Source organism: Engystomops pustulosus, chromosome 5 (assembly GCF_040894005.1).
Source record: "Engystomops pustulosus chromosome 5, aEngPut4.maternal, whole genome shotgun sequence".
Classification (NCBI taxonomy): Eukaryota; Metazoa; Chordata; class Amphibia; order Anura; family Leptodactylidae; genus Engystomops; species Engystomops pustulosus.
Genome location: NC_092415.1, coordinates 132,482,643 through 132,508,191, shown reverse-complemented (window position 1 = coordinate 132,508,191; position 25,549 = coordinate 132,482,643). Strand labels below are relative to the sequence as shown.

The window sequence follows — 25,549 nt, the reverse complement described above, 5'->3', positions numbered from 1 at the left end:
GGCAGAGGTTGCTCACAGCCTAGTATTGGTAGTCATAGGCTGGAGATGAGGAGCTGCTATGGCAGGCTCTGGTTTGGGCTCAGAGACCTGTAGGCCTTAGGGTGCTATCAAACATTGGGGGACATTTACCACAGCACCGCCAGTTTTGTGGTGCTCCGACCGCATGTTCTGCTCCCCGAACCTATTTATTAACTGGCGCCTGCTGCGACTATTCTCCGAAAAGGGGCGTGGCTTTGGCAGAGTGGTAACTCAGACACAATTAATATGTGTCACAGCCATTTTTGGGCGCTGTAAACTGGAGGAAAGTAGACCAAAGAAATTTGGTCTAGCAGGGAAACAAAACGTGCTATTGCACTCACGTTAGGATGTTTGCTGCCTCAGTACAGATTTTAGTCTCAGAGACAGAAAATTGTCTCGGTGCCAGAAATGTATGTTCACAGCTCCACAATATTAAATGTGTATCTTCTTTCTGAGAGCAGGTTGGTAACAAAGCCAATGCAAACACCGACACTTTAAGCAAATGTCCCCCATAGTGTTCTTGGACTGTTTTTAAACAGACTGAAAACGCATGTAGGATAACAAAATAACACATTCTCTAATTCACTGTGATTGACAAAATTGCAGCACACATGTAAGTCCAACCTGTCTATCAGTCCTTGTGTACACAATTTCATTTGCTTCTAGACACGACCCTGTAACTTCTGACTTGGGGTTGGGGATGCAATCTTGAATTTCTGTGTGACGGCCGTGGAGCTGAGTTTTTTTTCGCTTTGCAGCCCTGGACTCTGGCCCCATCCCCTTGCAGTCAAGGACGGAGCTCACACAATGATACACAGAATCTGAGTTCCTGCTGCCAGCATGCGAACTACAAGCTACAGATAGATAAGTTCTTTATCTGGGGAGACACGGCAGATGTAGTGTGTTGTGGAATAGCAGAGATGTAGGAGAGCTGAAATTGTGTGCAATAGGCATCTAATGGATCTGATCATCTCTGATCTGTCTCATCTCTCTTTCAATGTGTCAGATACTAGTACAATGTTCAGAAGCCAGACAAAAGTTTATATACAGCCTGTACCCTGATAATGTAACCACATTGTCAGCTTACAGAACTAGATGTGTCTGCTTAGAGAGTCCCCATCCACAACCTGGGATTTTGCACCTACTATCACTGACCAAACTTTAGGATTGTTCAAAAGGAGCAGAGGTGGCAAGTAAGGGTGGGGAAATCCAGATTCAGGAGGAAAACAAAGGAACAGATGAAACAGGAAAACATCAGTGGGGTCTGGAAAAGTCTCAAATCAATATCTGGTCACAGACAGCCTGTCTCTCAGGTTACCGCAGATAAGGAGTGGGTTAATGAACTTAATCTATTCTTCAATAGGTTTGATCACACACCTGCCCCTCCCATCACACACCATTCTATTGTGTCCTCCACATTCAATGTGAGCTCCCCCACTAGATCCCCTGCTGTTAGCCCCAATCTCCAGATCAGTCAAACCAGCTGTCAGTCATCAGGTTACAATGCGATCATTACAAGTGCCCAGGTGAGAAGAGAACTGAAAAGGCTTAAAGTGGGCAAGATTGCAAGGCCAGATGGTATCAGTGCAAGACTACTCAAGACCTGTGGTGATCAGCTTTGTGGTATCATTGCACACATGTTCAACATGAGCCTGAAGTTGGGAAGGGTACCACAACTGTGGAAAACATCTTTTGTGGTACCAGTTCCAAAGACATTTCATCCATCGCTCCTCAGCAGCTACAGACCGGTGGCATTAACATCCCATTTGATGAAGGCCTTCGAGAGGTTGGTTCCCACACATCTCCGTCCTGTAGTGTGCTTATCTATGGACGCTCTATAGTTTGCTTATTGGCCAGGCATTGGTATAAATGATGCCATCATTTACCTTCTACGTCAAACTCTTTCTCACACGGAGAAACCAGGGAACACTTTGAGAATAATTGATTTCTCCAGTGCAATTCTTTCAACACTTTGCAGCCAGGGCTACTGACAGACAAACTGGATCTGGCTGGAGTGGACCACCAACACTCTAGTTGGATCCTAGACTACCTCGCAAACCAATTTCAGTATGTGATAGCCCACGACTGTGTGTCAGACACCGTGATTAGTAGTTCACATTATACACATCAGACTTCAGGTACAATTCAACTAGCTGCTACTTTCAGAAGTTCTCTGATGACTCTGCTTTAGTAGGTCTCATTACAGGTGAGATCTACAGGGAATACAAAGAATTGACCCAGGATTTTGTGGATTGGTGCCAGCAAAACGACCTTAGCGTAAATGCTGGGAAGACCAAGGAGATGGTGATGGACTTCCGTAAGCACAGTCCTCCATAAACACACTAAGGAGGCTGAGTGCATTCGGAGTGCAGGAGGCACTTCTTAAGACCCTCTTCAACTCTGTAGTGGCATCAGCCATCTTCTTTGGTGTAGTCTTCTGGGGAAGCACAATCTCAGCTAAGCAGAGGAGCAAACTGGACAATCTGATTAGGAAAGTCAGCTCTGTCCTGGGGGGGTCCTGTGCAGGTGGTAGCTGAGAGGAGGATACTGTGTAAGGTAAAATCTATTCTGCAGAATAGCTCACATCCATAGAGACTGTGGTGGCATTGGGTAGCACCTTCAATGACCGACTGTTTCACCCAAAGTGTGAAAGAGAGCATTATCAGAAGGCATTCCTCCCTGCTGTGACCAGGCTGTTCAACCAACAAGGGACAAATAGAGGTAAGCTGTGCTCACCACCTAACCAGTTCCTCTAGGTCCCATCCACAGACTGAGTCCTACTGAATAGACTGTTAGAATTTGTATTATGGCTAGAAAAAAGCAGTTAAGAAAAACGAGTGGCATTCATTACATTAAGAAATGAAGGTCAGTCAGTCTGAAATAAAATATTTGGAAAACTCTGAAAGTGTCCCCAAGTGGAGTTGCAAAAGTGCTACAAAGAAACTAGCTCACATCATGACCCCTCCAGGAAAGGAAGGCCAAGAATCACCTCTGCTGCTGCGGATAAGTTCATCCGAGTCACCAGCCTCAGAAATCGCAGGTTGTTGATATTCCGTTGCAGGTTTCAGCTCCAGGAATAACTGGTTTCATATTTTGATATTTGGATGCGGTGATACTGAACATGTTTATTATTTTGCTTTATGTTTTTTATAATGTTTTAACTTTTGTTCACTGTAGTTTTAGACGACCCCTAGGGTGTTTGATCATTCCTACCATATTACTACCAATACTACGGTTTTGTAGCATATGGGGATTTTGCAGTACATCTGTATCAGTCTGTTACTCTGTTACAGATGCTGCCTAAAGACAGGCCTGGCAGTTTGACATAAACTCAAACTTAATGCAAGCGACCGTATACATTTTGTGGTCCCACTTTGCTGCTAGCTGGCAGCCACATGACCTGGTCTCCTGGTGTTCTATTTTTTGCTTTGCAGTCTCATGGCCAGTTCACGATGCAGTGAGAAATACGACTATCTATTTTCCCATTACTGTCAATGCCCCGTGTCTTAGACGCAAAAAAAAAAAATGTTGCAGTGGCTGTTTTTGTGTATAAAAGAAATAGTTGTGTACATGAGATCTGAGATTGTAAATCAGCTATCACTATACGGATATGCTTAATCCCAGTCAGGAAGAATGACATCACTATTTATTAATATTTTATTTAAATGTTTACAAAAAATCTAACATCATCTAAAAACAATTGTTACTTTATACGAAAAATTAAACAGAATATGAATCAACATAAACATCCTTTAGTACATTGGACACGGAAACAACAAAGCATAAATATGTAAATTAGGTAATTCATTTAGTGACAACAAAAATTTAATATCAATTTTAGTATGAAAAATATAAATTTAATACAAATGAAACATTTGTAATACAGCAAAAATATATTACAAAAATGATTTAAAGCAAAACCTTAGTTAGTCATCGATACATATAATCTGCTCAACAAACCTGAGGGAGTGCATTATCTGTAGCTCATTAGCTATATCATGACCTTAACAGTCCTAAGAAAAGTGTTTGCATAAACAATCACAACTGTGGAAACTTGCATGTTCACACTATTACTTTCAGAACCCTACAGCATGCTATGCAGAATGCACAGTGTAGTCCAAAGTGGTTTTCCTGGTATAAACAAATGGAATTTTCTTGGATAACTCTCTTTGTATGGTACATGGGATCCTAAAAGAAAAAGGAGCAGCCCTATTCTTTTGCATGAGCATACTTGCAGTGATAGTCACACTTAACTGAACTTGTGCCATGTATCGTGTTATGCCTCTCTGCCCTTTTACTTTGAGATCTTGCAATAGGGATCTATGAACTGCTCACCAAAAAAACCTTTTACAAAGAGAAATTAAAAAAAACCCTTTAAAAAGATAAATAATGTTATCCTGATTAAATCATTTTGGCCATCTTCAAGCTAGGTGTACACTAAAAATTCTTCATGGGACAACTGAATATATGGTAGTGAGTAACACTTATTACAGTATTAATAAAATAGAAAAATGATTTAACTTTAATGCATAAGTAAACAATGTAACTATTTTCTGAGAAAGGTCAGAGCTTTACATTCTTATCCTGCCCATTTTAATCTGCCGTAGGGTTTTTTCACGGTTTTAGTCACACGCATGCTTCAGTGATTTTTACAGAAGCCTTACTGATGCTTTCATTTGGGCAAATGCACACATTAATTTATTTTTTTATTACTGGCTTTAGTAATTTTCAGTGATGCCTTACTGAACCATTTTTTTCAACGTGCCTTTTCAAATGTCAGTTTTTTTTACACTGATTCGATGTTGTCCATAAGAAAAATATCAAAGGCTTTGAAATGTTATCCACGGACCACTGAAGTGTTAAAAAAAACCTTAAACGGAACCTGTTACCAGCTCATGGACAACTTCTCTCTCCCCCACTGATGTCAGATCACTATGCAGTGAGCTCTATCCCAGTATGAGTGAAGGAGCAGGAGGGAGCACAAAGGTGGGGGCTGAGATTTGAGAAGTGATTGAGCAGCACAGGCAAATCTTTTTTTTTTTTTTTAATGCATCCAAACCAAGGAAACCTCCACAGGATTCTAGCAGGAAGCCAGGTAAGTTATAACACACAATTATATTGTAAAGAAAGTGCTGAGAAAAGGCACAAACAAATCTTTGCAATGAAGGTGTAATGGGCTTTTGCAAACTGTCTTCAGTGCAAATGAGGTCCCTGGGGACAGGCAGGACCCGGCTACCGGAAGAAGTCATGCAGCCCTGAGGCACTGGCAGACCCCGGGGCTGCCATCAGAGCTATGGACCAAGGGTGTCTGATCTACTGTTGAAGACCCCTGCACGCTGCGGTCATGCGTGACTGCCGCTTGTAAGGGTTAAACCCTAGCTACATATGCAGCTTCTGGTAACAGCTTTGTTCAGGGGCCGGTGCCACATACATGACATAATAGAACTACATGATGCGGAAACGCACCTTCCCCCCATGCAGTACTATTACGTCAAATGTTGGGAAGGGGTTAAAAAAAGCCTCTTTCACATTCTTAATCATTGAAGTACTTTATAATAGTTTATTTTACATTACCTGGCTCCGTGCCAGCAGCATGTGTCCCGCAGGGTCAGTCTGTGTGAGAAGGATGGTGTGGAGAAGAGGAAAAAGGCATGAAGAGACACAGGCTGCAGCTGCCCCCCACCCACCCAGGACTCACCACATGCTACTGGCAGGGAGCCAGGTAATGTAAAATTAACGATATGTAAATTAATGAAATGATTCAGAATACAGATAAAGGCATTTTTAAAATCCGTATTGCAAAGGCTATTGGAGCCTGTCTCCAGCTAAAAAGACGTCCATGGTGTCGCACTGGCTTTAAGCTAGTCAAAGATGTAACTATTATTGCCAATGATCTTATTTTAAATTTGGTAACAGTTACTTCTATAGTACCACCTGCTAATAGAGATGGCAGAGTAAAATATCACATAAATGTAAATAGCATTATGTAACTATAGAGACATAGAGGACATTTTTCAAGGATTGCACTGACTTACATAAAATATGGGCTCAAAAAAAATTGCTGTTCTTGGCTGTGCACCAGGAATAGCAACTTGTTCTCCAAGTGGTTTTGGAGTGGCATGAAATGGGCTGTGTTGCAGAGTGTGCCAGTGTGAGGAGACCCTGCACTGGCACACTGGCTATATGCCAGTGCACTTTCCTGGAACAGGTTATAGTGCAAGGATCTATCCTGGCATATAATTGCCAGACCATACAGTCCAGCACCTAAAGCCTATTAGTATATTTGGTCAAACTTAAGGTGTGGGGGGACCTAAAACAAGGGCCTGATAAATCTCCCATACACATCTGTAAAGACAAAAATGGTGGGAAATTTATTGTAGTTACACCGAGTCCATGCAGAAATATGTTGAACTTTTTCATAGTGCAGTATTTATATATGTATAATCCAATATGCCAGCAGTGCATACCTTCCCTCTGTACTATACACAAAATATTGCTACAGAATACAATATATAAAATGTGTCAATGCACTAACAAAGTAGATTATTAAATCATGAATCACTGGAGAAGAATGATAGAACAACTGGAAAAGCTAGAACATTTTTTGGTATAAGGAAATGGATGCCTGTCTGTACTCTCTGTTTTACTGCACGATAACGTTTTTTATAATGTTGAGTACAAAGAAAGACAAATAACGAATACTAAATGAATATTTTACTATTGTCATAACTAGAAAGGAAAAGATCTGGCACTTAACAATATTATCCATATATATGTTGTTAGGTATGAACACTGGCAGAGCGTTCTGTCAGACCAGTGATTGTCTGGAGCATCACTTCAAGTATATACTAACAGTGTACATGGCTTTATTTTGTCACTCTCATCCTTCATTTTGCAATGTTCCATTCTAATTTTTCCTCTTCAGATTTTTATGAGTAGATAGTTATTACTTCTCTTCCACCTCCACGTACAAGCAGCACTTTATTTAAGCCTTCAGTTAAAACTTCTAAAAATTCCATATCTAGTCACAGTAGTTAAAGAAATAAGCTATTTTATTTTTATATCATTTTCTAGGAAGAAATGTTTTAGAAAATGCATTCAGGACAAACTATTATTGATACCCTTTTTTTATCAGCAGTGCAGGAGTTATATATTTCCAAAACAGTGTATGGTGTGCTAAATTTCAACCCTCTAGGCTTCAGTTTGTCTGGTAGCCTGGAAGAAAAGATGATTTATTTGTGACACAAGAAATGTAAAATTATCATTGTGACATAAAAGGTTTTGCTAGAATGTTTCCTACTTAGAAGGAGGTTTATAGTAATTAAAACAGTAAAAGGATACAGTTTTCATCACCCTGCTTATTCTTTGGGGGGCCAGGCATGTTCAATAATACCAGCTGTGCATTCTGGGATCTGTTTAAAACAACTTCATTTAGCTTCACCGCCGTGTGCATTCTTCTAACATTTGACTGATTTCTAGAAATAAAGCAAGAAAATGAAAATGAATGTGACATTAAATTTGTAGTTAATTTGTAACCCTTACCCCCTTGTAGATGCAGCCAGTTTGCACATTAACACTTAGTCCCATTTTTTGTAATCTCACATGGCCATATGGTTAAAACTTTTAAACACTTTAATTAACTAAAGTGATTTTGAGCGTTTCTTTGTGACACGTTGCTCTTCATGTTATTTCTTATTTTGCATTTAAGAAAACAAATTAAAATTTTCAAAATTCTAATCGACCCAAATGATAGTTAATAACTAATTTGGGTTTTAACTAACATTTCCCAAATGTCTGACTTGTGTTTCTTTTAAAATGTCTTTACAACGGCACGCGGCTTACAAATCAAACATTGATTTTCTTGATTTTCACAGAAATTTCATTATCGAATTTTTTAGGGATCATTTTTGTTTTTAATGCGTTTTGAAACATATTTTAGAAACCACCTATATATTACCCTATTTTCAAAATGGGACCCCTTAGCTTACTAAACAGCTTTTACCAAGTCTAATTTTGAAATTTACCCCTAAAATTTGCACACTTACAAAAGGTAAAAGGAGAAAATATGTTTTGCAATTTCTCCTTATTACGGAGACACCACACTTGTGGACGTTACTTGTAACATCAATTCTATAATTGACTTTTGACATTTTTGTTTGTGGGTATTCACCATATAACCTAAGTAACATGTTATCGTTATTCAATACAACACCATATTTTGGTATATTTTCTTACAATTTGCTAAACTTACAGAATATAACTTAATGTGGGGAGAAATGTATAGTTTTTGCATTGCTGTTTTGAAAGAGGTTTAACACTTTTTTTCCCCGTGGAGCTGGTTGAGCGCTAGTTTATTTGAGGGTCATGTAATTTACACTGGTACCATTCTGGAGTAGATATTTATCAATTTTTATTGCAGTTTTGGAGGGGAAATAAAGTCTAACATTTTGGGTGAGGTTTTTTTTAACAGCATTCATCATAAAAGTTAACTATTGATTTAGTTTGATTGTACTAGTCATTACAGACAAAGTAACAAATATATGGGGTTTGTGGGGCGAATTTCACTTTTTTGCTGTATATGAAACTTCTATATTTAAAAGGAGCTTTTATATTAATTTTCCATTTTTTTTTAAATTGATCTTTTAAAAACTTTAATAGCCCCACTATGGGACATGAAAAAGGACTTGTCTGATTGCTTCTTCTTTATAATACCCTGCAATAATAATGTACAGGGTACTAGAACCACCAGCCTATCCAGAATCAGGCCCAGAACTTCCTGTAATCTCAGCAGCAGTGAGCACACAGTGGGAGGTGGAAGTGCTCCATTAGAATGAAACAGCAAGCAGCTACAACATCATGGAGGGCTTTGTAACACTCCCACAGCCTTCCAGGCTGATTGCCATCATTAAGAGGTGTATGAAGAGGTTTTCCAGAAATGTATTTTGATGGCCTATAAAGTCTCTGCAATAATCACCTGTCATAAAAAAAGAGCATGAAAGCAGTTGGCTTTATGTAGTTACCATCAAAACCACTTAACTAGTTAAGAACCAGATTAAATAGTAGCTTCAGGACCAAACACATTTTCAATTTTTGAGCTGGTGACATGATTTTTGCGCCCGTTCTTTTTGGGAGAAATTTATTTTAGCTTTTGGATCTGAATTATTTTTTAAGCTGTGCCGCACCATTAACATATGAAAGGTCCACAGTTGCAGTGCATGGTCACGGTTTAGGCTGTGATGGATCACCTGTTCAATCACATTACCATCTGGATGCGTGACAACTAATCATAGCACATCCTTTGTTACCCCACAACAATTAAAAATAAAAGAAAGCTGAGCTCTGAATGGTTGGTATGAGCAACCATCACAGTTTTGCTCCTAGAAACTTCTGGAAAAACTAACCTAATATTTAACTTTTTTGGACCATAGCTAATTTTTTTTATTATTCTTTTTTGCTCGTTACACCACAGACCATTTTAAACTATAAATTGGAATAAACTTCCAACATAAAACATACAAATATCTAGTATAAGTTGATATAAGTTGAAGTTTAACATCCGACCACAAAGCTGTTAGAGGATTAGAAGATTTCATAGCAACTTACAGACTCTCCCATTCTCTGAATGCAGGAAAAAAAGACAACATTGAATTACATAATGCTCTGTAGCAGGTTTTCAAGTGGAAAAAGACTTTTGGAACTGCATATTTAGGGCTACAATAGTTCCTTTTATAAAAGCATAAAACAACAAAAGGTCTTCTGAATGACACATTAACAATATGCCATTAGGCAACCATTTCCCTTCATTGATGAATCCACTCCACTTTAAAGCACTTGGTAAAAAAAAATGTTTTTCTGTAAAAAATGTCCCACAATATATATAAATTGGCCTCATTTCATTCAGTAGTTCAGAATGCGATGTTAGCGCAAACACCGTGTAAAGGTTATGTTTGCGTAAATGTAACGTAGATACTTTTACATTACCTTTTATATTTACATCGCTTTTGCAGTAACAAGTCTAACGAGTTTATATTGCATCTGGGTTTATATCAAGTTATCAGATTTGCATTTACATTGCATTTGTGGTAAAATTACATTTGGTTTCACAACTCGTTTACGATGTAGATGGAATTTGAACGCAATTTTTTAATATTGTAATTATGTAAATGCAGTGTAAACGCAATGTCAACAGAATATTTGTGGAATGTGTGTGAACACAGCCTTTAAATGAACATAGAAAAAAAAAAGATTAGCATAACACACGCCTCCAGCCCCAGCTCCTCCTCTCTGACCAAATGGTTATAATGGTCAGATACTGGGAATTATATCTCTGCAACCGTTGGGGCTAGAAACAAAATTCAAAGTGCTCCTGAATCTGTAACAGCTCCTACAGAATAGTAATAATAAGCAATACAATCTCCACATAAGTGAGATTGTGAAAAGTCCTCTTGTAATCATATGTTAGGAGTCCCCATGAAGATATTCCCTACCATTTATCTGAGGTGACATGACTACAAGGGGGCGGCAAATACGGCCAGACCAGCCTCTTGTAGTCACATGCCTGTAATGATCACAAAGGGGAGCAGAAAACACCTCTCACACAGCCTCAAGTCGCATTGATGGAGGTTGTGTTTTCATTGCAAGTGTCCGGACACATGAAAAGTTGGTTTTTGGAGTCTCTTGATAACTCCTTTAACAATATTTGTGAAAAGGATGACCATTATCAGCTCTATGCACCAAGTGTGTACAGGCAGTTCTTAAGTTGAATTTTTATGCAAGTCAAAAAATTGGCCCCAGTGACATTTGGAGTTTAAACATTTTTTGCTGTAATGGGACCAATGATTATCAATAAAGCTTCATTACAGACATCTTACAGCTGATCATTGCAATCTGGGACTATAGTAAAGCATTCAGAAAGCTTCACCAGAGGTCAAAGGGGTCTGTCTGTAACTGTGGGTTGTCTGTAAGTCGGGTGTTCTCAAGTAGGGGACCGTCTGTATTTAGCTTTGTAATGGCACAGTAAGCAGAACAGTACAGCACCATTTTAACACTCAGTGGTTCACTCCTATCTGCCCTCAAGTATAGTAACACTTTTATTTGCCACTTCTTATTGGCAGATGACTGTTTTACCTATTATTACTTACGGTTTCATGTTAAATATATCCCTGTATCCTGCTGCATTTAGATCTTTTACTTTGTGCTTCTCGGCAATAAGCTTTTCTTTAGTCCAAGTCATTTGAATTTTCTCTGGTGCTGCACTTGATTTGGCAGCCACTGTAGAATGTGATGCAGTATTCCTGTCATGAATAATCTGTGCCTGAGCAAAAGAAATATAACAAATATACAGTGAGTGAATATAAACGTAAACTGGAACCTCTTTTTATAACTGTAATTTTAGTTGCTGAAAAGTTATTATATGATCCCAGCAACACTAAGTAAGTTACATATTTTGATCTGGACCAAGTGCGGCTTATGGACATCATAGAGAAGGGTTTCAAAATTCAGAAGGATCAGAGAAACTGTCCTATACCAACCAGTCAATATATTACATGGTCAACCTGTCCATACAATTACATAGAAGATAAGTCATTTTAAAAAATGATCACAGCAAATTTTCTTAAAAGATTTACATAAAAATCAAAGAATGCCATTTCATAAATTTATATAAATTCTTAATTTTGCCATCTTCTGGGGCTAGTAACTTTTTCATACTTCGGTGTACTGAGATGTGTGTGGTGTCATTTTTTGTGACTTTTGATGACATTTTCAATGCTATTGTTTTGAGGAGTGTACAGCCTTTTGATCACTTTTTATTGAATTATTTATATTTTCAAAATGGCAAAAAACATGGTATTTCTGATTTTGGGATGCAACGATACCCTGTTACATGTTTATGATTTTTACTGTTTATTTGTACATGCAGTCCCAGGGTTATGTACAAGATAGGTTATGAAGGTTTGTTCTTAAAGGAAACCTACCACTTGTAGTGGCAGGTTTCTGATGGAAATACCGGGCACCAGCTCAGGGTGAGCTGGTGCCGGAGCTTATTTTCGTTAGTGTTTTAAACCGCGGTATAAAACACTTTTTAAACTTTATAGCCGGCGCAGGCAGGTACGCGCTCGGCGCTTACCATGCGCGCGGCTCTCATTCACTTCCTATGTAGCCGCGCGCACGGTAAGCGCCGAGCGCGTACCTGCCTGCGCCGGCTATAAAGTTTAAAAAGTGTTTTAAACCGCGATACCGCGGTTTAAAACACTAACGAAAATAAGCTCCGGCACCAGCTCACCCTGAGCTGGTGCCCGGTATTTCCATCAGAAACCTGCCACTACAAGTGGTAGGTTTCCTTTAAGAACAAACCTTCATAACCTATCTTGTACATAACCCTGGGACTGCATGTACAAATAAACAGTAAAAATCATAAACATGTAACAGGGTATCGTTGCATCCCAAAATCAGAAATACCATGTTTTTTGCCATGTTTTTTGCCAAGTGGTAGGTTTCCTTTAAGTTAAATTTGTATATAAGCAAGTCGGAACTGTATATTTTATAATTGTAACCCCGGCAAAATATTTTTTGATCTCTGTGACAATTGGATTTTAAAAATGTTGTATTGTCGGATTAACAATAAAGCTTAATTGCAGACACCTTGATAACTGTTAGCTGTCTATTGTTGGCTAAGGCTAAAGTACAGTAAATTCCCAACATCCATAGGCCCGTTTGTAACTAGGGGTCATCTGTAAGTCAGGTGTTTTTAGTAGGGGACCGCCTATATTTATATTAGTTCTAGGGAAGGGGGGAGTGATTTGAATTTTTAGGTTTTTAAAATTTATTTTTTTCCCCCTTTTTTTCAGACCCCTAGGGTACTTTAACCCTAGGTTGTCTGATTGATCCTACCATATACTGTAAATGGGGATTTACTATATCATTTATGGGCAAATCGCACATTGTAGTTGTCATAGCAACAGATTACCACTTCCTGGTCACATCAGGAAGCGCCAATCCAAGCCAATATGGTGGTGACAATCAAGGGTTTAACACTGGGTGTTTGCTGCAATATGCAGCAAAACCCACCTCAGCCTGTGAGCCCTCTCTATTAAGTGGCAGCCAACGTGTGACATACTATTACATTGCACATTGGTAAGGAGTTAGCAGTGGATAGCTCTGGTTCTATTTAAGCTATACACATAATCCAGATAGGATGTTTCAGAAGATATGAGGAGAAGTGAGCCCCCAGCTGAAGGCAGAATGCAGAAGGAGTTGCAGATGAAACTTTTCAAAAGTACGCACATCCTCTGCCTCTGAACCTGGAAAATGGTGATGGATTGACAGTGTATGTATTTAGAATCTATTTTGGTAAATGTTTATACAATTTCACCGCTTATACAATTTCACCGCTTAAAAATATTTTAATTGGAAAATCACAAAAAACATTTTTTCGTATTTTTAGTTATTTGTCTGCCATTTCTATTAAAAAATTATGAATGAAATGATTCTATCAAGTTAGTCTAAAATATAATGAAGAAAAAAAAAAAAAAGACATCGTCACTTAAAGACAGGCATTTAAAAACTGCAAAAATTACTTTAGGCACCAATGACCTGTCATGAAGGGGTAAATAAAAATTCTGATATACATTTCTATTAGTCAGGGAAAGCACAGGTAGCCTGCCTCTGCAGTTAAAGGTGTATTTTCATCTGGACATTTAAATTTAATTTATTTCATTGGACATATTCAAACTTTTCTTAAATTCTATGTTATTTAAGAAAAAAAAAAAAAACGTACCGAAGTGAAGATAATTTACCATAAATTAAGCCATGTTATCTGTTAGAAACTAAATAGAAGTCCTTGGATATGACCAACTCGCACCCTGGCAGTAGTAGCCAACCAAGCTCACAGGAGGACTTTGGGACATGCAGTAACTCATGGCCATTTCATATGCAAAAACTATTTGCTGCTTTGTGCAATAACTACAGCAGAGGTGGTCATTTCCAAGGACAGCTAAAGAACAACATGGGCACATTTGTAGGAAATTACACGAATGTTATTTAAAAAAAATTATATTTCAATAAATGTCAAAAATAGCACTTTTTTTTGTCAATTTGAAAAACATAAAAATTCTATAAAATGTGATAAAAAGCTGTACAGTCCTAAAAATAGAGCAATAAAATATATAATTTTTTTTGTGAAGGATGTTTTAATTTTTGTAAATGTATGAAAACATTATAAAACCTATACAAATTTGTTATCCCAGTGATTGCACCAACCCAAAGAATGAAGTAGACATGTCATTTGGGGCACACAGTGAAAGCTGTAAAATCCAAGCCCACAAGAATATGGTGCAAATGCATTCAAGCCCTCACACAAGGCCTCTTTTGAGACTCAGCAATGACGTGTCAACAGCGTGTATCCACTGTAGCCATATTACAAGTCACAGGCTGCAGCAGGTGCACATTGAGGACTAGGCACCTCTGTATACACTGTACTGCAGACACAGACTGAGGTAAGTATTACTTCCTTATTATTTTTGGACTACCAGGCGCCCATAGTACACAAATTACGAAAGTTGCACAACCCCTTTGTCAGATTCTTTAGCAAATCTAGTGCAGCATTTTGGAAAAATAAATGAAATAAGAAACTAGAGGGCATTAGCCACAACTGTTCAGTGTCACAGCACAAAACACATATTACCACAACAAAGGGAAATATGACAGTAAATGCTACAATGGTATAGAACAAAAATCATTTGGTTTAAAAGTTTAAAGAGCCAGAGTTAAATATGTTTTTAAATGTATAGCCTGATGAATAGAGAAGGTACAGGTGCTATGATTATTACAATGTTCTTTGGTTTTATCATGGATTTACAGTTGGTCACAATTAGTACCACATAAAGTACACCCTCCTTCACAACATTAGTTGAATAAATTTTATGTCATATCTTATACGATCATGCATGGACTCCAAGCAAGTAAACTTTTGACCTCCAACAATTTTTTAAATGGTTAAAGTCAAGAAAACACAGCCCTAAATCAGAATGGGTGGGATGAGAATCAACAATGCGTCTAAAGTTCATATACACAAAAGTTCCTTGGGACTACGATCAGACTGGAATATTGGTGTTCATATACTGAGTCATGCTGCTCACTTTCGTCAGACTGTGCGCCTTTTTGGGGGATTAGACGGCTTGAACAGGTATTTAACAAATGCCTGCGCTGGGATTTTGGCGCACACAATATTTTGAGATTGTCTTTTCCACACACATTGTACAGGCAGAACTGTATATTTTATAATTCTTACCCCAGACAGAATTTTTTTGCTCTCTGTGACAATTGGGCTTTAAAAATGATAGGTTGTCATAAGAACCAGGATTAACAGTAAAGCACAATTACAGATAGCTGTTTATTGTAGCCTAGGGCTAAAGTACAGTAAATTAGCAACATACAGAGGTCTTTTTCTAACTAGGGGTCGTCTGTAAGTCGGGTGTTCTTAAGTAGGGGACTGCCTATACTTCAAAGTAATAGAAACATTTTGTTGATATCTTTTGTATTTAGTTATGAAAAAATGGAAATTTGTCAAAAATGTATTCATTTTCAAAGTTCAGATAAACACTAATAGTGAAACTGCTTACTGAGGCATATCCTGTAAACACATCCCACCTACAGGTGGCTTTAAACTCGATGTGGCCTCCTAAATGTAGACACCAAAGCTGCTATGGTTCAGAGCCAAATCATATATAACCTATTGTGTTCACGCAAGGTGAACAAACCAAAGCAAAGACAATTAAACAAGATAATATCATGGAATCTTTATTATTGAAACATACAATACAATATTAACAAACAGGGCATAAAAAATGTGCAGCCACCAGATGTTGTTGCGCGGACAGAGGAGTTAGGGGCCGGAGTCACCCAGGGCACAGACACCAATCCAATCCACAACATGGGTAAAAAAGCATGTTTTGCTTCACTTAGGCTGTCCACTCTGATGCACTTTACACAGTGAACCAGCTACTGCTTTAGTTGGTATAATTCATACCGTAACGCTAGTGTGGTTTAAGCCTGTACATAATAATACTTATTGGTTGGGTTGCTGTCGTACCCTCAGGGTCGACTCCTCTGTCCGCGCAACAACATCTGGTGGCTGCACATTTTTTATGTCCTATTTGTTAATATTGTATTGCATGTTTCAATAATAAAGATTCCTTGATATTATCTTGTTTAATTGTCTTTGCTTTGGTTTGTTCACCTTGCGTGAACACAATAGGTTATATATCATTTTCAAAGTTCTAAATTTTCTGCTTTTCAGGCACATAGTTATAAAGTTACTTGGGTGATGTGAATAATAGTTCCCAAATGTCTTCTTTATATAGGCGTGGCTTTTTATGCCTCATCTACCTTTTCTAGGTTGTTAGGAGGATCAAAATGGGTGAAATTTTTCTCATTTTTATGAAAATCGACAAAACCCTTATTTATAGGCACCTGCTCAGCTTTAAGTGACTTTGATAGGCCTAAAGAACAGTAAACCCTGTGAATTATGCCATTTTAGAAACTACACCCCTCAATGTGTGAAAAATCAACTTTAAGAAGATGTTTCACAGGGGTTAAAACAAAATGGAGGTATGATTTACAAACTAATTTTTTTAGACAATAGCAACTCAACCCTGCACAACCAAACAATCACAAACTACATATGGCGACACAATACATGAATCAGTATTGCACAAAGAAGAAAGATGTGTGTCATAAGGCCCAGGTAGTAAATCTTTATTCAAACAACCGAGAAGTAGTGGACACATTAAAAGCAATTAAAAAATGTAGAAGGCTACATATAGCAAACAAGTAGTTGAATTAAGCACAAAACACTTCCAACTGTAAGTAATTCCTAGACCACCAATAAGAGTAAATCAATAAATATAACTCACAAGCACAGTACCAACCAATATCAGATGGATATGAGAACTGCACCAATCTGTACAAATATATTTAACCAAACTGTTGGACATATCAGATGTGGATCACTAAAATACATGCACCGTCATACATTACAAGTAGGTATTATAATGGAAGGTATACAGGTCAGCGTCAGGTTAGTAGAACAGCGGGGTGGTAAGTCAATACAGAGGAGGTGGATGGCTCCCCACGCATTACTTCTGGAGACTTCCTCAGGGATGAACGTACCCCCTATGATGCCAAGCTCCCATAAATACCCCCCATCATTCTCACCAACAGGTGTATGTCAAGTCAGACCTAATGCCACGGGCCATGCAGTGATACACACGCAAGCACTGGAAGTGACGTGGCACCGAGTGGGGAGTTAGGAAATATTGCAATATTTGGTTGCTAGGTAGTGCATATACAAAAATATATATCCCTACAGTAATACGCCGAATGGATAGACAAACATCAGTTAATCCGTGACATGCACAGGATATACAGTTATGGCCATAAGTTTTGAGAATGATACAAATTTGAATTTTTACAAAGTCTACTGCATCAGGTTTTAGAACGGTAATTTGCATGTTATAAAGAGTGATCAGCTTAACAGCAATTAATTGCAAAGTCAATATTTGCCTTGAAAATGAACTTTTTCCCCCAAAACACATTTCAACTTCACTGCAGGCCTGCCTTAAAAGGGGCAACTAATATTGTTTCAGTGATTGCTCCATTAACACATGTTTGGGTGTTGATGAGGACAGGGCTGGAGATCTATCTGTCATGATTAAGTAAGAATCACACCACTGGACACTTTAAAAGGAGGCTGGTGCTTGGCATCATTGTTTCTCTTCTGTTAACCATGGTTATCTCTAAAGAAACACGTGCAGTCATCATTGCACTGCACAAAACTGGCCTAACAGGGAAGAGTATCGCAGCTAGAAAAATTGCACCTCAGTCAACAATCTATCGCATCATCAAGGAATTCAAGGAGAGAGGTTCCATTGTTGCCAAAAAGGCTCCAGGGAGCCCAAGAAGGACCAGCAAGCGCCAGGACCATCTCTTAAAAGTGTTTCAGCTTCGGGATTGGGCTACCAGCAGTGCAGAGCTTTCTCAGTTATGGCAGCAGGCAGGTGTGAGTGCATCTTTCCGCACTGTGAGGCGGAGACTCTTGGAGCAAGGCCTGGTGTCAAGGAGGGCAACAAAGAAGCCACTTCTCTCCAGAAAAAACATCAGGGATATTCTGCAAAAGGTACAGGGAGTGGACTGATGAGGACTGGGGTAAAGTCATTTTATCTGATGAATCCCATTTCTGATTGTTTGGAAAATCAGGAAAACAGCTTGTTCGGAGAGGACAAGGTGAGTGATACCACCAGTCTTGTCTCATGCCAACTGTAAAGCATCCTGCAAACATTCATGTGTGGGGTTGCTTCTCAGCCAAGGGAATCAGCTCCCTCGCAGTCTTGCCTAAACGCACATCCAACTTCTCCCAAACGTCCAAGAGCAGTTTGGTGATCAACAATGCCTTTTCCAGCATGATGGAGCACCTTGCCATAAAGCAAAGGTGATAACTAACTGGCTCAGGGAACAAAACAGAGATTTTGGGTCCATGGCTTGGACACTCCCCAGATCTTAATACCATTGAGAACTTGTGGCCAATCATCAAGAGACGAGTGGAGAAACAAAAACCAACAAATTATTACAAAATGCAAGCATTGATTGTGCAAGAATGGACTTGGATTGTCAGGATTTGGTCCAGAAGTTGATTGAGAGCATGCCAGGGAGAATTGCAGAGGTCTTGAAGAAGAAGGGTCAACACTGCAAATATTGGGGCAGATTTACTTACCCGGCCCATTCGCGATCCAGCGGCGCGTTGCGGTGGATTCGGGTCTTCCGGCGATTCACTAAGGCAGTTCCTCTGACGTCCACCAGATGTCGCTGCTGCGCTGAAGTTCCCCGAGGTCCGCCGGAATGCACGAGCCTATACCTGGTGAAGGTAAGCTCGAGTCCCGCGACACTTTTTTTTTAAAATGCGGCGGTTTTTCCGAATCCGTTGGGTTATTGTTCGGCCACGCCCCCCGATTTCCGTCGCGTGCATGCCGGCGCCGATGTGCCACATTCCGATTGCGTGCGCCAAAAACCCAGGGCAATACAGGGAAAATCAGCGGAAATATTCGGGTAACACGTCGGGAAAACGCGAATCGGGCCCTTAGTAAATGACTCCCATTGACTTGCTACATTAACTAATTCTTACGGTCAATAAAAGCTTTTGTTACTCATAATATCATTGCACTTGCACTATTTCTGTATCTGATAAAAACATCTGACAAACACACAAAAACCAGAGGGCAACAGATCATGTGAAAATATAATATTTGTGTCATTCTCAAAACTTATGGCCATGACTGTATATATAAATTTACTTCAGATAGAAGCATTTTTCAGAAAATGAAAAAGTAGCTTTTATTTCACACATATAAAATTAATAGACAGGACTGTGATTACAGACATATAACATAAATGTGATTGCTTTGTTTTTATCCTTAGTAGGTGCACAAGCATTTTGTGCTATTTCACCCTACTTAAAATGTTGCATTATTGTCTGCAACACATAAACAAACAAAGCTTAACATTTTCACTGAAGTGGTGTAAATATGGTTGTTCTTGTCACCGCTAAGTGAATAGGCAATATCGCTATGTAATGTCAGCTAATTATACATCTACTACTTTCACACTAGTGCACTAGTTGGAGTTGCTGAAAGGTTTCTTTTTATTCCAGGCTAGCTATGGCTGTATTGGCTACTGCCATCAGGCTATTCCAGGCTAGCTATTGCGGTATTGGCTACTGCTATCACAGTTCTGCGAGTAAGCAGCAATACTACAGTAGACTGAGATGCTGCGGACCTGGTCTTTACCATTCTCGCGCTTACTCCTAGCTAAGCTGTCTGGTTTTTAAATTAGTGATCTAGGCTGACTTCATTTATACTAGCTCCTGTCATCACACAATTGACCCTTGGAACCAACGTGTTTTATTTTTGCCAAGAACTCATCATGGGTCTTAAAGGAAGGCACACATTTTTTCATATTATATTACCCATAAGTCTGTGCGGTGTTCATGCACAGCTAGCACTATGCCAGGCGTGCACACCGCACAGACTTATGTGTAATATACCCAGATGACACACATCTTTCTTCTTTGTGCAATTCTTTCTTTATACAATAGATTAATTTTGGGCAAAATTTAAACAGTAACAGAGTATTAAATGACGAAAAACTCCTCAATTTCTCCCGAGTATGAGGATGCCCCATATGTGGTGGTAAACTGCAGTATGGGCACACGGCCGGGCATAGGATGGAAGAAGCACCATTCAAAGATCTGCTTTGTCACATTTTACAGGCTATTAAATGTTTTTTCTTTTTTGTAATTTGGACAAATGGACGAGATCCACTTTTCAGGTACATTATTTATGGGGGGGGGGGGGGTGGATAGGGGGAGGGTTGATAGCTAATAATCAGATTTTATTAAATCTTTCTTGGTGGTGGTAAAAAAAATATCATGAATTCTTGTTTATGGTTGTTAACATCCCCCCCCCCCCTGGACATTCACCGTACCATAAAAATAATGTGTTATCTTTATTATATGGGTCATCATGATTATGGCAATACCCTATTTATAAAGCTTTTTTATGGTTAACTTGTTTTGCAGAATTTCGCTCTCATTTTGTGAGAAATTTACTTGTTTTTGAATCACCATGTATTAATGGGCATAAAATTTTTAATTTTTTTTGTTTGCAGAAATGTTTTAGAGCTTATTTTTTGCGAGACAAGCTGTACTTCTTCTTAGTATCATGACAGGGTAAATGTTACTTTTTGATATTTTTCTGCTGTTTTTATGAGGTCAGATGTATAAAATTAATAATTTTTGTGAGTTTTTGTGTGTTCGGTTTCAGTGACAATTTTATTTTATTGTATGGGTTGTTACGGATGTGGTGATACTCAAAAAAGTGGAAATAACCAAAAAAACACAACATATTATGTTATATTTGATTAATTCATGGGATGGGACTTCAGGGGACTTTTATTCTTTTTGAATTATTTTTTTAATTGCACTTTTTGATACCATTTTTTTTCGGACTATAAGGCGCACCATCAATAAATGCCTGCTAAAATGTCTAGGTTCATATATAAGGCGCACCAGATTATAAGGCGCACCCGATTATAAGGATTAATGACCAGCAGGTGGCAGACCTGTGCACAGTTCAAGACAGCTGTTGTCTGTAAGTATGGTTCATGAATAAGGCGCACTGGACTATAAGGTGCACCTTTGATTTCTGATAAAATCAAAGGATTTTTTATGCAACTTATGGTGCAAAAAATATGGTACATTTTTTTTAAACTGTGCTATTTTGTCCCATGAATTAGGGTTCATTTTATCACTTGTTCACTGCAATATACTGCAATTCTAATGTATTGCAGCATTCTGACATTAGCACTGTAAGATCGTGCAGAATGCTTTCAGTGAAGGCAGCTCTGGGGTCCTTCATCGGAGCTCAGGGATGTTATGGCAACTATCAGCAACTCCTGCCCTGCACAGAGTGTGCTAATCGTCACATCAATGCACTAAAGACCGCCGTGTCTATAGGGTTAAACAGGCGGGAACACAATAGTCGCAATTCCGGCTTTTGCGCACTGCCGGATCCTGTGGTGATTACTAAGGCTCAGCTTCTGAGCCTGGGCGATAGCCAGGACTTAAAGAGAACCCGTCATGCAAAATAACCCCCCTAAACTAAATATATTTTCATAAACTGCCATTAGAGAGCATTGCCTCTATCCCTTCATTGTCCCTCTACATGCCTGTAAACCTAAGCAATGAGGTCCTAAAGCTGTATGCAAATGACCTGTGAAATGTCCAATGAAGCATTAGCATATTCAAGCTGTCCACTCTATTCATGAGTGGGAGGCACAGCCACACCCCCAGTGCTTGACTGACAGCCTGTATAATGATGTGAGGCTGTATAATGATGTGCTTCCTGGTGCTGGTGGCCACGCCCCCTGCAGCCTGTGTGTGCATGTGTGTGTGAATAGGAGAGATACAGCATGCTCCAGGCAGCCATGTTACAGCAGAACATGTCAGATTCATGTGTAGCTGATGTCTGTGTCTCTCACCTGTATAACAGAAGGATGCAGCATGTCAGCAGATGCAGAACACACACCAGCCATGCTTTACTATACATTACACACAGACATGAGCAGGGGGAGGAGAGGGGAGGGGTAACGGGTGACATCACTGCCTCTGACCATGTGACCAGCCTCATTTACATGATAAAAAATAGATGATTTTACAATGATTAATGTATGAAATAACTAGATAAAGGCTGGGATGGGATACTTGTGAGCGGCTCCAACAGGTAGTAGTGACAGGACAAGTGACACAGACCTGATGACAGGTGTCCTTTAACTCTACATCAAGGTGCGGCAACTACCCTCATCCTATAACGAGTTACGTCAGGGTGCTGGGAGAGATTAATGGTTATGGAAACCTTTGTGCAACAAAAACAATAAACACATGTTATGTTTTTGTTGGGGAAAAGGTTTTTGTAAATATTTTTCAAACCTACTTCATTAACCCCTTCATGACCAGGCTTAAATGACTAGAGCATTTTGAACAAATATTCATACTTATTGGTTTAAGGGCCATAACTTTATTTAGTGCAATACAGTTTCTGCATTTTATGTGACACATAGGGATAGTTAAAGGGGTATTCTCGTCCGGGTATTCACATTCAGTTTCATTAATCTGTCATATATATACATTTCTTCGATTAGATATTATTAAAAAAAAATTTCTGTGTGGAGAAAATTTCTCACAAATGTAGTGATATGGTCCCTTAGAAACAATATTGACTCCTTGGATACGACCACCTCTACTGGAGTGACTGCACAAGGAAACAAAAAGTTTCTGAATATTAAATGTCCGAGGAGTTACTCCAGGTCCCACAGCCGTCCTGTAATAATGAACGCTGAATCCAGACAAGGCTCAATAGCGCATATCTAGACACCGCTGCCAAAATGTGAGGTGGTCGTATCCGAGGAAGCTATCTCACTTGTAAGGGACAACATGGCAACATTTATTAAAATTATCTTCACATTCAATTGAAGAAATGTTTACATATAAAAAAAATATGGAATTCTGAAATTGCGTCCTGACTCTACATCTTGCTTAGCTGGCTGGAGAAAGCAAGAGTAAATCTGGTGGTAGATGTCCTTTAATATGTAATGTGTGTATGGGGGTTTAACTTTATATGTCCCCCCATGAGGTCATACAAAACCATTGTTCTCATCTGTAACTGGGGCATCTATATGAGCACCAGTTACAGGATTAATTGACCCCCTGTGGTGGCAGATGTTTGATCAGAGCTGGACTGGGAGTAGTGAAGAAGGAAACCGCATCTCCCTTTTCCATAGGGTCTCTGGCTGTTAGTGGGAGACCTGGTCTGCTCCTGCGATTAGTGCGGTATCAGAAGATAACTGCAGTAACATAAAAAGAAGTTGCTGCACACTCGAGACCGTGTCTGTTGATGTCTAAAATCAGTGGGCGGTCGAGATTGAGTTAAGAAACTCCCCTTAGTTTGAAAAGAAAAAGACTGCTGAATGCCCCCTAGTTACAATGCTTTACTATGGCAAATCTGTTTACCAGATTGAAGATAGGTCTCTTTAGCCTCTCCTGTTTGTTACACAGCTGTGAGTGTTAACCCTTCATGCTCTCTACTTGGGTGTAGCAAACATCAAGCTGAAAGATGATGATAATTCTTTATTTGTATAGTGCACACAGATTACGCAGCGCTGCACAAAGCATGTTAAATTGATCAAAATGAAAGTAAAGGGATTAATCCTCACTGCTAGAGTTGTTTAAAAACACACATGGAGATTAAATGGGAGATCCAAAGACACACACTCTACAGGCTAGAATACACATCTCTATGGAAGGGAGTAGCTTGATTATTTTACAAACTAAAGCAGAACTTGTTAATGATGTATTACAAAAAAAAAGTTCACTATATCCCTCCACACACAATATTAAAAATTATCTCAAATGACTGTTACGCTTTAACTGTTACTTTGCACTGGGATGTTCTTGCCATGCATTTATAAATCATTATGGTATTTACAAATTGCAGTCTCTTCTGTATTGAGAGTTTGACTGTGAAGTGTTCATTAGCTCTGTCACATGTTTTCAGCTTCAACTCTGCTCCCCCTCCCGTCTCCTTTCTCATTGCATAGCTACTACAATGGCGAAGAGAAGTATTCAGTATATCAAATTTTCTATCATTTAAAAAAAAAAATAGCATTTTATTTAAAAATAAGTATTTGAAACAATAGAAAATCAGTACTTGAAGGAAAGCAGTCACCAGAAAACCCTAAAATAACCCATGACCATTACTTTGTAGGTGACTCTAATTGTATTGTAATAGTGTGTCCTTCGCATTGGCGCTTTGCCACAAAAAACTTGTTTATTCTCCATAATTAACCTTAGATGCAGTCAAGAAGGCGGGGGAGTGGTTTCTCCCAATCAGTCTTCCCTGCCTCCCAGCCCCACGTCAGTACAAGCAATGTGAAAACTCTAGCGCATGCTCAGTTCACATGACTTTTATGTGTGTGGCACCAGTAAGCAAGAGTTAGCTATTCTGATGCTCATCAGTGATGTGCACCTTGGAGTACGACTGGCTACCTCTTTCTAGCTGGCGCCGCGCACATAATACTCACTTATGCATAGTGTATTGCTGCAGCCGACCAGAGTGAGCTGCCCCAAGCCAACATCTCAGGCGCAACGTGCATGAGCTACAGTTTACAGTGACGTGGTGCTGAGGGCTAGGACACAAGTAGTTTGCAGGGGTGGATTTCACAAGCCACAGTGTCTGTGAGGAGGCAGGGAGAGCCTGACTGGGTGCAAGCACTCTCCCACCTCTTTGACTGCATCCAAACAGATAATCATGGAAAATAAAAGTGTTTTTTGTGTAAAAGCAAAAACGCAAAGGACACACACAGACACCATTATTACACAATTAAAGTCACCTATAAGGTAACGGTCATGGTTTATTTTAGGGTTTTCTGGTGACAGCTTCCCCATAATATTTGGTACACAAACCTTTGTTTGCAAAATAACAGAGGTTAGACATCTCCTGTAGCTCTTTACCAAGAGCAGGAGTTTTTCCCCACTCCTGCATACAGATCTTTTTGGTTTCAGGGATGTCAGTGGGCAACTTTGAGATTAAGTTGCCTGATTGGGTTCAGGACCTACAGGACCTTGAAACGTTTGACATGCTGAATTACCCAGCCACGACCCATCTTCAATGCTCATACTGATGGATGGAGGTTGATGACTAAACTCTAGCTATGGCCCCCATCCATCCTCCTTTCAATATGGTGCAGCAGTCCTGTTCTTTTTGCAGAAAACCCATCCCAACATATGATGTTTCCACGCTTCATGACTGCGACTGTGTTGTTGGTGTTGTACATCTCCTTCTTCCTCCAAATAGTACTTGACACCAAAAAGTTATATTTTGGTCTCTTCTGACCCCATGACCTTCTTTGAGTATTCCAGATGGTC

The 25,549-nt window shown here is 39.2% G+C and overlaps 1 protein-coding gene across 4 annotated transcripts in view; it reads right to left on the bottom strand.

Annotated features, from left to right (window-relative positions):
- Positions 1 to 5,005: 5,005 nt before the first annotated feature.
- Positions 5,006 to 25,549, bottom strand: part of SLC12A7 (solute carrier family 12 member 7) — a 237,382-nt gene continuing 216,838 nt past the window's right edge. For all 4 annotated transcript variants that reach the window (XM_072153070.1, XM_072153072.1, XM_072153071.1 and 1 more), the window contains 3 exons: positions 11,160 to 11,332; positions 7,360 to 7,493; positions 5,006 to 7,039 (listed from right to left, as the gene is read on the bottom strand). In XM_072153070.1, the coding sequence (XP_072009171.1) occupies positions 6,948 to 7,039; positions 7,360 to 7,493; positions 11,160 to 11,332 (399 nt within the window). In that variant the 3' untranslated portion in view covers positions 5,006 to 6,947. The remainder of the gene's footprint in view (positions 7,040 to 7,359; positions 7,494 to 11,159; positions 11,333 to 25,549) is intronic.